Raw genomic sequence first — 12647 nt, forward strand, 5'->3', positions numbered from 1 at the left:
CTTAGAGCTGCCAAAACATTTTCAATGGGAGTCAGGTGGCTTAATTATCTTTGAGCCCTTGGAAGAATTACAAAAAAATTCAAGTTGAAAGAAACTTTCTCAGAGCAGCAGATGCATAGAGCTCATCTGTTAAAGATGTTTCCACAAGTCGAGGAGAGGGAGGGAAAAGGGATCATACACCATTTTACCACAGCCTACCCCTTTTTACAAATGTGTCCATTTCTGACGTCGGCTTTCTTACCAATTTAGTGCAAAACCAAACTGGAAGTAAAAGTACTTATTCAAATAAGTACTAAGTAATTGCAGAAAATAAAAAAATAATGCTAAATTGTTAAAATCTTAATTTAAAGAGAATCTTGGCTAAGTGGTCACATCAATACTTTTCCTCATCTAAAGTCCATGACTTACTCTGATCTCTGCTGTTCTACTCCTTAGATCTAATATTCTATTCAGATCTTTGATTTGCTGTACGCCCCTTTCCCTGCTCCTCAGTAACATCAGGAAGCAGACGGCAACAACAAAAGATAGAGTCAAAATGTAGCATATTTGAGCTCAATCTGATATTGTGCCTGGCATCTCCCTTTGTGGGGAAGAAAAAAAAAAAACACCAACAAAAAAACCCCTGAATTTTGCAATAAGCAGCATCACTTTCTTAGAACTGCTCAGGCTGCTTCAAGATGAATAAAAAATCCTTCATGAAAGGAGGACAGGTGTTGCATTAGCAACTCGACTGTCAAGAAACACTCTTGAAAATTGGCATTTTCTAGGAAAAAAAAAAAAAAACCACAGAAGAGTTCATGTACTTCCTTCTTGGCAGGCTCTGGAGCCATCTTCCTTTAGACATGGAAGGAAAAGCATCTTCGCTATCCAAGTACAAATCTCCCATATTCTTAAGCTACAGTTACTCAGATATGACAGCTGCAGGAAAAATTGGCTGTGAACTACATCAGAATTACAAAGAGGAATGGAAGTGATCTATGCAAAATAAAGACAAAGGAAGAGTTTCATTTTCTTTATACTACTTAGTTAAGGTTTTTCTTTAACAAAACCCCAGTGAAACTCACAGATAAGTAAAATACTCATTTTAAGAGAGAACCACCTAAAGACATATCATAACTGAATTTCTATACAGTATTTAAGCATGCACTCAAAAATGAAAATACTTAAAGCACCCTCTGAATAAATCAAAAAACCACAAAGTCAGAGAATAAGGGGTGTTGTGGGGATGACAGAGGACTAAATCCATACTAATCTCAACTGGCTTCTGGAAACAACAAAAACTCCAAGAAGAAGGAGCAAACAGAATGCGAATACTCAGAACTGTAATTTTCAGAATGTGATTTTGCCACTTACCATTTGGACAGCAGCTCTCCCCACGTCTCAAGAATTTTTTCTGCGCACTCTTTGGAAACATCTCCAGAACCACTTAAGAGTGGTTCATCATTGTCTGCCAACAGAACAGAAGAGATCCTATGAGATCAACAGCCATTACTCTACATTTACAGATTTAAGTGTTGCTGTCTTAACCCTATCCGTGTGCAGCAAGAACTCCCCCTCATCTGCGAATGCAGTATTCGTGCACTCAACACAGAGAAGGCAGAACTAGAGACTCTTCTCAGAGGCGCACAGTGATGTGACAAGAGGTAGAAGACAAGCAGCAAGATGTGAAATTCTTGTTAAAAACCAGGAAAACAATTTACCATGAGGGTGGCCAAACTGATACAAGGGCCCAGAGAAGTTGTGGAAACTTCATCATTGGAGACTGTCAACACACAACAGGACAAGGCCTTGAACAATCTATCTGGCTGGATTCACACTGAGTGGGAGGCACGATTAGAGACCTCCAGAGGTCCCCTCCCACTGAAGTAATTCTATTTTTCTACCTCAATCTTTTGGAAGACTACAAAAATTCTCAAAGAGCACAACTTTCTGTATCACAGTAACTCTTTCTGAAACCAATACTAACTAATGTACCCCCAGTTATTTTTAAACACTCAGAGCAAGTATCATATACAAAAACTACATTTCACTAATACAATACTCAACATTGGGTTTGCATTCTTGAGGAAACATATTCTTTTTCATTAAATCTATGCTTTCTCAACTGACACCTGAACTTGTCAGCAAACTCTTACAATGCTGTAAGTCATATCAACTGTAAACAATATATATATATGTTCCTGCTCTAGAAAAGAATACCACTATGGTTTAGCATAGTGGCTACAGATTGCTAATGAATAACACTTGCATAGGACTTAATTTCACACCAACTTTCCTCTCCTTCTGCACTCCCCCCCCAAAAAAAGGGGGCGGGGGGAAATTAAAGCACAGAAGTGAAACAATTCACCCAAGGCCACATAGAAGACCAGCAGAAAAAGTGAAAAAGCAGTAACTCAAGTCATCTACATTTCAGCTCAGACCTGTAAGGCCAGATGTCTATACAATCAGAACCAGTCCATATTTCAGCTTAACAGAGCTTTTAAAAAGCCGGAAAAAGATCTTGAAAATGCATTAAGTTTCACGCTGGGCAGGTCCTGGTATAGTTTATGTATTACAGATGTCTGCACTCGCCTCTTTGCTAAAATACACTGCTCACTTATATTTCCAAATAATACCAGCTTCTCATTTTTACTCTCAAATCTGTTCACAGCTGCTTGGGGAGGGGCAGAAGCTACATGATAAGACCAAATTTTTAGCAGCCTCTTTTCACTTTGTTCCAAATATATCACACTGGAGGCTTCATGAGGTCTGGGCTGAGAAAAGCATGAGACACAGAAGTGTCAGACAAGGGAGAGGCTGATCCAGGAATGTGGGGGTACTGGTTATTGAATACTCCGAGCATTAAAGCAAGGAAAAAAAAAAAAAAAAAAAAAAAAATCAACAAACATCAGCAGGCCAGGTTCTGACTGGAAAGGATTCAACATGTTTCATAATTATGTTATTTACCAACTGCCCTTTCTCTCGAAGTACACAAAGCATACAATCCACTTCTTACCTTCCTCTTCATCATCCTCTGGAGGAGAAGGAATCATTGAGCCCTGTGACCCAGACTGGGGCAGACGAAGAGAGGGGCTTGCTGTCGTTTTTCTTCTCTCCCTTTCTGATTCACTTTCTAGGCACACAACTTCATATAACGTGTCTGAGTTATTCTTTCTGTCCTTTTGCTTTATCTAGGAAACACGTTTCATTTTACTGAGAAAAGCTATACAAATGCCCACATTACTTCATAAGGCTCTGCCTTTTCTCTTTCTGGAATAGGAGAGCGGAGAAATAATTTTCATGACATTCTACAGTGAGGAATGTTCAACACTTGCAGTATACTTAATGCATCATGCAGGCCTGAAAGTCTTTCTACTCCAATGCCCTAGAACAAGCTGTAAGCATGCTGCACCCAAAAGACACCAGTATCTGTTACAGATCCAGCAGAAGTCTCGTTCGGGTCTGCCAACCACGGGTAGCTCATCTTTTCAACCATAAATGGACTGGACACAAATGCATGGATTTTTAAAGCTGTAAATACATCTGTCCAACAAATGGTCTAAGAGAGGAAGGTTTCTTAATATGAAGCAACTCTGCCTTTATTTAAACATCAGTGGAAAATTAAAAGCAAAACCTTTAAAATTATCTCTAATTTCTCTCTAACTTTCTGGGGATACTGATGGTGGCAAAAGGAGAGTTTTAATGAAAATTTTTCGTATTTATTTCCCCACCATGGCAATAGTCTTTAGCGATACGACTTCCAAGTCATATCTGTATATATTTTGCTACAGGAACACAAATTGTTGAGTTCCAAAGTCTATTACATAGCCCTGTTTTCTCCTTAATTTTCAATGCTTTGATACCTTTCTTTCCTTTAAAGGAAGATTTTTCTTTGTGAAGTGGTTCTAAAATTTTAATACAGTCTCAGGATTTAGAACTTTTTTTTTCATAAATTAATAAAAATAGAGAGTAGAAAAGGGAAGTTGAAGAGAAGAGGGAAATAAGATTTATAATTATACTCTATAGTGAGCTCTCAGTGCTCAATTTTATCCTTTACAGTATTAAAAATGAAGAGAAATGCATCAAAACCAAAAATTACTAAATCACTAAATGTAATCTGAGCAAATAAAATCCCTCTTGCTTTCACCATTTCTGAATAAAGAAACACTGCCAAAGTAAGATAAGCCAATCCTACACAGCTGTATTTTTAATAGCCTAATCATGACTCCATAGAAACAGGTTTCCCTTCCAGGCTTATCAGGCAGTACATTCTATATTTGTTGCTTCCACTATGAATTTTGATAATCTTCCATTGGTAAACACTGGAAGTTGGATAACCTGACAGTGTCTGTGGAAAAAAAGAGACTTAGCTAAGATAAGTCACAATGCCTGTGAATTTGGTAAGACAAAAGATACAGAATTAGCTAAGTAAGATAAGCTTCCTTTAACGTGCCAAACAGAAAAGGCACCTTTTGGAGTACGTAGAATATTTATAGCCCAACAGCCTTAACAGTTCAACATCTCCAGGCTCCACCTCAAAAATATCCTAAATAAAAAGACTGATCTCATCCATGAAGAATCTTTCCACCTTAAATTTTGAAGGACATTTTCCAAAATATTTATTCCTATTTTACATAAAAAATAGGACACACACAAAACAAGAATCCTTAGTGAACCTCATCTTTGTTACTACCAAGATGCCATTATTTGCTAGCACTTTAAGCCAAGTGCAAAAACAACTAAGAAAAGCCTCTTATTTCATTCAAAACCTCTTTCAAAAAGAACACTTATCAAGAAATCAGGACTCCAGCCTTGCTTTCTTGGGCTGCACCCAGAATTATTAAACCTTGAGAACACACATACATCTACATTGTTATTTGCTTCTATGGATTTCCATTTCTTTAAACAGGACTTTAATTTCAGAACAATAATTTCTAAAGCAGGAGAATGGCAGCTATGTCAAGTATATCATCTCTTTAGTGACTTGGACCTTCAACTTTCCAGCCTTATTCTGAGACTAAGTTATTGCCTTGCACTGTTGTTATGAATATTCTAGACAGAAATAATCCTTTCCTTTTTAGTAAATAGAGTAAAAAAGTAAGTTGGAAAAAACAGTAAAAGTTTTTAACAAGTTCTAGGGATTTTTTGTTGCTTGGATTTTTTTTTCCCCAGGGCAAACTTCGGGTATACGTGAAATCTCTGCTTCCAACCATGTACCTATGGTTGGGAAGACGGGGAAAATAGACTTTCACAAAAAAATTTTTTTTTTTTTTCCTAATTTCAGGTGGATGTTTGCTCATCAAAAAAAAAAAGTTGGATTTGTATGATAAAATCAATTTATTGACATATAAGATAGCATGTCACCAGGACCATATTAAAGCCTTTTTTTCTCTTAACCCTTAATTTCACATACTTACCCTACTATACCCTTAAACAAGCAACTCTCAGCATAGCCCCCATATGCAGATAAATTTTCTGTTCCTTTAATTTCTGTGGTTTGACTGGAAAATCCATAATCCTCTATGTAATGTTGCAGCCTCATCAAAGCTATCAAAATTCACTTTGAAATGAGGACATCCAGCTTTTTATGGGAAATTTAGATAGCAAGCAACAATTAGCATAATGAAGGATAGCTTTTCTAAAACTGAACAGCATTTATTGTATCTCTTTGATTCAGGAGCAAAATGTTGAAATATGAACATTATATTAGTAAAGGTTTTACCAATCATAGGGGAAAAATAACCATAGTGAAATTCTGATCTGCCAACAGGCACTAAAAACTACAATTTGTCTTTACCTCCTTTATATTTGTTCAGCATTATACCATAAACCTACCTCTCAAGTCTTGAAACAATATTATTGATGTACCACAGTTATATTTGAAAAACAACCTTGCCAAATCCCAAATTAACTGTAGGTTTTATTTTCTTTATTATTTTTTTAAAGTGTTACCTGTTTCAATTTTAGGAAAAAATTTTCAGTAGAGCTACGTTTGCTGAAGGGCCAGAACAACCTCTCATTAGGTGAACAAACTCTGACTTTAGTCTCCAGAATGAATCGAACAGGTTCCTGAACCTCAGTTATTACCAAATCCACAGCGGTAGTCATGAACAATACTTTATCTAGAGAGAGAAAACAAAGCAATAGTATAAAAAGAAGTATTTCAAACAAAATATTCCATAACCTCTTTCCTAGTAACATGAAAGAACAAAAGAAACTTTCTTGCAGAATTCAATTTTTTCCCTAATTTAACATCTCAAAACCCTAGAAGTTTCAAAATAGGAAAATAAGATGATTCTGCACTATCCACTAGAGAGTAAGGAAACTTAAGTGTTCAAGCCCAGAAAATGATCTGGTTAAAGAGAATAAAAATTGTGCTTTTCCAAATCTCACTGAAATGTATCAAAAATCTTCATTAAACATTATAAAGGATCTGTATACTTAACTCCACAGTGCAGATCTCTTGCCATCTACCCTAATGATATTTTAGTTGTTTTTCTGTTTTTAGAAGTTACTTAGACAACGCTTAAGTCTCACAATGTTAAAGGCAGCATTTAGGATGATCTCAGCTGTAGGATTCAGAAAACTGACTAGACAGTACGATGCTCCAAAAGGAGGCAACTGGACTCAGTGACCTATGAGATCTCTTCTGGTACTAAATGATAAATTGTGTCCTTTAGGTAGGATGGCATTCAATCTAGCAGCAGGTTGTACCCAGCTGTAGCCAGCAGCTGACTTTTATGACTTTGACCAGTCAATTCCCATTAAGTTCCCCAACCTTTCGCATGCAACTGTGACAACAGATTGAAAAGATGGTAATTCAGCTGACATCTTAAAAGAAGTAATGACAGATCTGTTTCAAGACTCAAGAGAGCAATGCAGCATCAGCTATTTTCAGATTACAGCTGGGAGTGTTCTACTTTCTTTTTCATAGGTACAGGAATCCTTCTTTTTTAATTAAAAACTTGGGTTCAGAAAAATCTGAACTGACCCCAGAAACTAAGCAAAGAAATCTGCAATAGTCATTTACTGCAATTCTCAATGGGATTCTTAAGAAGCTCTAATGGTGTGCAAAGCATTTGCATCCTGCCCCCAGACCTATACAGCCTCCTACTAGGTAACACCTACAAGGTATTACTACTGAACACAGGAGTTTTCTTTTAGCCTTCTTTTTTGTTTAGGTTTTTTTGTTACATCTGGCATCCTCTTTCTGAGAATATATCCCATACTATGAAAGTCTTTTTGTGGGATTCATCTTAAAAGAGAGTTATCCGATGCCCACTATGTAAGTCATTTGCCCTGGCTCGGGATAATATCTGGCACAGTTCATACCTTTTGGTGTTTCTTCATTTACAAACTGGAAGTGTGGAGATTTTTGATTCCAGCTCCCAGTGATCACATAAGATTTCCCATCAGAACTTTTACCCATGGACTCCTGGAAATAAAGTAAGTTTATGTATTTTTATTTAAATTAAAGAAATCTCTATATTATGAAGTCTCAGCCCCATCAAACAGCTACTGGATTGGCAAGAGAAGGGCAAGCATCCAAAGTCCATGTGACACAGTCCTGTAATAGAGATCATCTCTGAAGAAAAGAATAGAGTTACCATGCAATCTTTGGTCTCCTTGCTGATAACACAAAAAGGCCAATTAATACTAATTGTTACATAGGTATGTGGTATGAACATCTGTCTAGTGATACCTGAAGACCAATAGCTCATTTTGGAGGTGGCCATTTGACAGCAACTTTCAGCTCACAGAGGTCTAGGCGAGATCATAGCCAAGTACTTGGAAAGACAGGACTCCAAGCTGCAAAGGCGTTGCTTTTTTGTTGCTGTTTGGGGAAAAAACAACAACAAAAACAACCACCACAAAAAAACACAAACCAAACAGGAAAAAAAACAAACCAAAAAAAGAAACACCTTTTCAAGCTTCTTTTAAGTTGTTCTCGAAAATCCAAGGCAATCCAGTCATTCTGGCCTCATTTTGCATCATTCAGTCTCTGAATGACTGCTGCCTGAGTGGTAAAGCATTTAAACATACAAGGCTTTAATCATGAACTTAGGGGATGTAGTTAATTGTCTCCAATACAAGAAAACAAATTAAATCAGAACACTCTCTCACAAGCTGCTGAACTTGTAAACTTGGCAGATGTTTCAGATTAACACCCCTTCTACTTCACTGTGATGTTTTAATACACCAGATGTGTTTTATTTTATCCTAAGTAGCTATTTTATAAAATAAATTTTACTGTAAAACATCTTGAGATCCATCTTTATTCACCATACAAAACACGTTATTCAGCTATTAAAAACCAAGTCAATATTTTATCTTTAGCGTTCAGCATGTCTGTCTTCTCACCAATCTTATTTTCTGGGCAATCCAAAGCCTGGTAAAGAGCAAAATTATTCACACAGCATTGGACCTTTTTGCGTACTCACTACTGTAACAAGCATGTACTTCATAAATACTTGCAAGTTTGTCTTCACAACACACTTGTGAAGTCAGGTGATCTCTATCACCATTTTATAGCTGGAAAAGTGAGTCACAAAAATAAAGTGCCCACTAATTCTCAGTGTTATATTTGAAGCCACTTAGGCCTCAATTTTTACAGTGATAAGTATGCTATAAAACTTTTTATGTTGAAAGCACAGCTCTTTAATATTCAGCACTTCCAAAAATAAGGTTCCAGGTTTCTTATTTCAGGCCCCTAACTGAGAGCAGTCATGACTGACTGCAAAATTGGGCAACTCCCTTGACCGAGCATCAGGTCATATTCTAACTCTGTAGCAGAGGCAGGGATTCAGCCCAGTTGCCCAGAGCCTCACCCTCAATAGCGTAAGCTACAGCATCAATCCCCATCAACAAGTGTGCATAAGCGTCTAAATCTTTTCTGTCTACCCTGAGATCATGCACAGTCATAATCAAATTATTACTGAATTTTGTTAATAAAAAGATCCTTACCAGATCTAAAAGGTGCATGTCACCACTCCGAACATCTTTCCCACGGCTAAGGAGAAGGCCAAAACATCTGCAAAGCCAAGCACAAAATTGAACTGCAAAAATTAGACTTACTCATAAACAAACCATTAACATTCCTTATCTAAATGTTTGCTGTCATACATCACAAGCAGCCCATGAATCCAGTAACAAATGTCAACAAAACTTGACATTTGAAAGCAGCTTCAAGCATGTCAAGCAAAACAATGTCAAGCCAATATTAAAAATGTCGAGCAAGATTTTATAAGCATATTTACCATATGATTTTACCCTGCCTACAGTAGCCTGGAAAGTTGTTTAATTACCTCTGTTTGCAAGAACAGTGTAAAACAGACACTGCTAACAAGGGTTCCCTATCCTGCAGGACAATTTGGCCTGCACTCTTCCTCCCTTCTTTTAATTTCCTTTTTCTTTTTTCCCCCCTCTCTTTTTGGAGACATATTTGCATAGAATTTACCCTTTGATACAGACAAGAATCAGATGAAGTCCTGTCTTTTACAGCTTCATTTCACAAAGACTCTTGGCCCACACAGGTATATTCCACTTCATCCTCTGGTTTACCACACTGTCCTGCATTTCATTTCAGACTGCAAAGGCTGGCAGAAGCTGTGTCTTTTCTCTGTAGTATGAGCAGCACTAAACTCTGCCAGTAGTCAAAAAACACTAGTTTAATTCTAAGCAGTGGAAGATCTGGAGTCTGAGCTCTAAAAAAAACCTACACAAACACTTCATACTCTAGAATTCCAGGCTGTGGCAGACTCAAAGCATACATACAACAATATTGTCAGATGCAACAGAGATGAAGAGAAAGCAAATTGAAATAAATCAGTCACTGATTATAGCCTCAGCATTTAAGACAAACTGGCCACTGAAAATAAAGGCAGTATGTTTTTTAAAAAAGATTTTGAAATGGGTATTTAGAGGGGATACGACCACTGATTCCACAACCAGATCTGTACAAGATTTGACTGTGCCTGTGTTGTGCCCCCTGCCACACACGTGCTGAACAAACCGATCTGATCTTCTGCACAATTCCACTCAAGAGAGAGGTGTGGCATTAAATAACACAAATGGTGTACTCATAGAACAATTACTAATCTGCTGCCTCAGAGGAAAGAACCCAAAACATCAAACAGACAAAGAGTTTTAAAAAAATCGATGACATTACCTCTCAATAGCAAGTTCTTTATTAGTTGTCTGTTGGACATAAATCACTATCTTCTTGTCAATTCCTTGGCGGAGTTTAAAGCATTGCCTGTCCTTGTCTTTGGGAACCGCACTGTTATTTACCAGGAAAGGAAAAAAAACAAAACTCAGAGCGTCATTTATCTGTATTCCTTGCATGTATCAAAACCAGCATCAGACACTTGGTGAAACCAGGTTCTTACACAAAAGCTCACTCAAGACCTTTCTTCCTTGCACACTGCAATCAGTAACACGAATGAAGTGCAACATAGTTAGGTGATGTTATTTTATCATCATTAGGTGAACACTAAGGACACTTAGTTTCCAAAATAAAATCTGTGATTTTATACTGTGTGGCTTAGTGTTGTGAGATTTCCAGCAGCATTTCAAGAAAGTTTCTAAATATTGATTCCCTGTGTAACATGCAAGTATTATCTGTTAAGCAGTTACTTATAAGAAACTGTATATTGCTTTCTTTCACAAGAGAGGTGACTACTGGGGCACATGATAAGCCAACAAGCCAAGAGTGCAACAATCTTTAGACTGTTTCCCTTATTTTTTCCTCTAGAGATCCCCTTCTCCTAAGTGCTGCAAAAAGATAGGATAGCGTGCTGTGGTGAAAAAAACTAAAATTGCACTTCAATGCCAATACACACACTAAAGTTTTAGCATCAGTATTCACTGTTGAGCAGCACAGTTCCACTAAATACTGGATTAAATGAGACTGTTGGGTTTTGACTTTGTTTTTAAGTCAACCACATGTTCAGTTTTCCCTTGGATATAAAAATAATCCTTATTTTATTTCAGACTTTCAAACTATGCATTGTCACCCCCAGGAGCTGCAAAATGGACTGTGGAGTATTGCCTGTAGTTTAACACCTCCAATAAAATTGGTGTTTATTTTCTGACAGCAGGTGCTTACCTAGGCCAGGGAATGGCAGACTGCCTTTAATTGTCAGCAGGAGTTTTGTCTCCGGGGCCAGGACAGTGGATTTACATACCTAGAGCCAGTACATGCAGTCAGACCTCATTTCCCCAGCGTGACAGAAACGCACTACTAGTGACCCAGGGTGACAAGTGAGGGTAGATCAGCCAAGACAGTGTCAGGTACATTAAAGACTGAGATCAGAGACTGAGTACATGGAAAGTGTTCTCTCAACTTCTGGGTGAGTATAGGTCTGCATGCAACGGGTCATACGAGGATCAGTCTCAAACTGGTAAAGCTTGCTATTTGAACTAAAACCTGTACTGTACGTCCAGTGTAGGTAGGATTCTGCTTAGCTGGAGGCAAAAATCCACTGTTCTTCACCTTGTACCGAGTAGGTGCCTAGCTTTTAAACAAATGCCCAGCTCCACTCCTAATGCAACTGTACTTTTCTGGCTGAAAAGCTCTTCAGATACATCTCCATAGCACAGGGTGACATTCAGTCTACAGACCATGCTGACACAGCGGAGCTAGCTAGGACTGAAACAGCTCTTAGCAGCACAACTTCTGGAAACCACGTAAGCATCAAATCCTAGGCTGGCTTACACTACCTGCACTGCTGTGGCTATGCTGACATCAGTACAAAGCCAGCAAGACTGAACTTCACCTGGTGTATCATCATGTGCTGCAGCCACGCTTCCACCTGCCATGCACCCCAGTGACCGCTACTGCATCCGAGCCCAAGAACCATCAGTATCTTTCAGGTTCATGCCCTGAGCTAAAGAATTTTTCAGTTTCAACACTTGAGCAGTCCTTTGGAGTGCTGAATAAATACTGGATTATTGAGTGGGATTTATTTATTTAATAAATAAAACTTGAGTTGGATGTAAATCCAAGAAGAGAAACACCTCTGAAGGTGTGGCTAGGAGCCAATGCGCTCAACAAGTCAGAATATTTGGCAGACATGCTGTACCAAAATAAAGTCACTTCAGCAATTACAAAACACTATAAATGATGTTACATAAAACATCTAAGGGCACTGTGTATAGGCTAAGCAGAAAAAAAACCCACTACCTTTTAGCATAAACTAAAAAAGGTCTTTTTAGAAACCAAGGTTATCCACCATCAGACTTAACATGAAAACAGGATTAGCCAATACAATGTGAAAAGCTGCTCTTAACACTCTCACCCTACACCACCACTTGCTAATAACACCTGGTTGGGGGGGGGGGGTATAAACCCCGGGTTGGGGGGGGGGGGGAAGAGGAAAAATTAAATTAAATTTTGAGAACTCAGCCAGAAAACAGAAGCAGTTAGAAACAGAGGCAAGCTTTGTTCATAAAGTTTTTTTGATACTGACAAAGAAACACTACTTTACAGATCAGAACAGGTGAGTATTTTAATGAAACAGAACATAGCAAAGCCAAGGAGAACCAATATTGATGATCTCTGATAACAAATCTGGATTCTGCCTTCTCTTCCACTTTCAACAAATAATACAGAGATCAATCCTAAGAAGTCACAGGAAAACGGGTATGGATGAAGGATTTATCCTTCA

The 12647-nt window shown here is 37.9% G+C and overlaps 1 protein-coding gene across 1 annotated transcript; it reads right to left on the minus strand.

Moving 5' to 3' along the window:
- Window positions 1-1349: 1349 nt before the first annotated feature.
- Window positions 1350-11799, minus strand: LOC104156633 (rab GTPase-activating protein 1-like). The gene is made up of 7 exons (XM_009695353.1): window positions 11696-11799; window positions 10148-10258; window positions 8944-9010; window positions 7312-7414; window positions 5932-6101; window positions 2996-3170; window positions 1350-1447 (listed from the first exon to the last, which is right to left on the minus strand). The coding sequence occupies exons 1-7, from the start codon at window positions 11797-11799 to the stop codon at window positions 1350-1352; spliced, it is 828 nt and encodes a 275-aa protein (XP_009693655.1).
- Window positions 11800-12647: the final 848 nt, after the last annotated feature.

Source organism: Cariama cristata, unplaced genomic scaffold (assembly GCF_000690535.1).
Source record: "Cariama cristata isolate BGI_N322 unplaced genomic scaffold, ASM69053v1 scaffold32922, whole genome shotgun sequence".
NCBI classification, from domain to species: domain Eukaryota; kingdom Metazoa; phylum Chordata; class Aves; order Cariamiformes; family Cariamidae; genus Cariama; species Cariama cristata.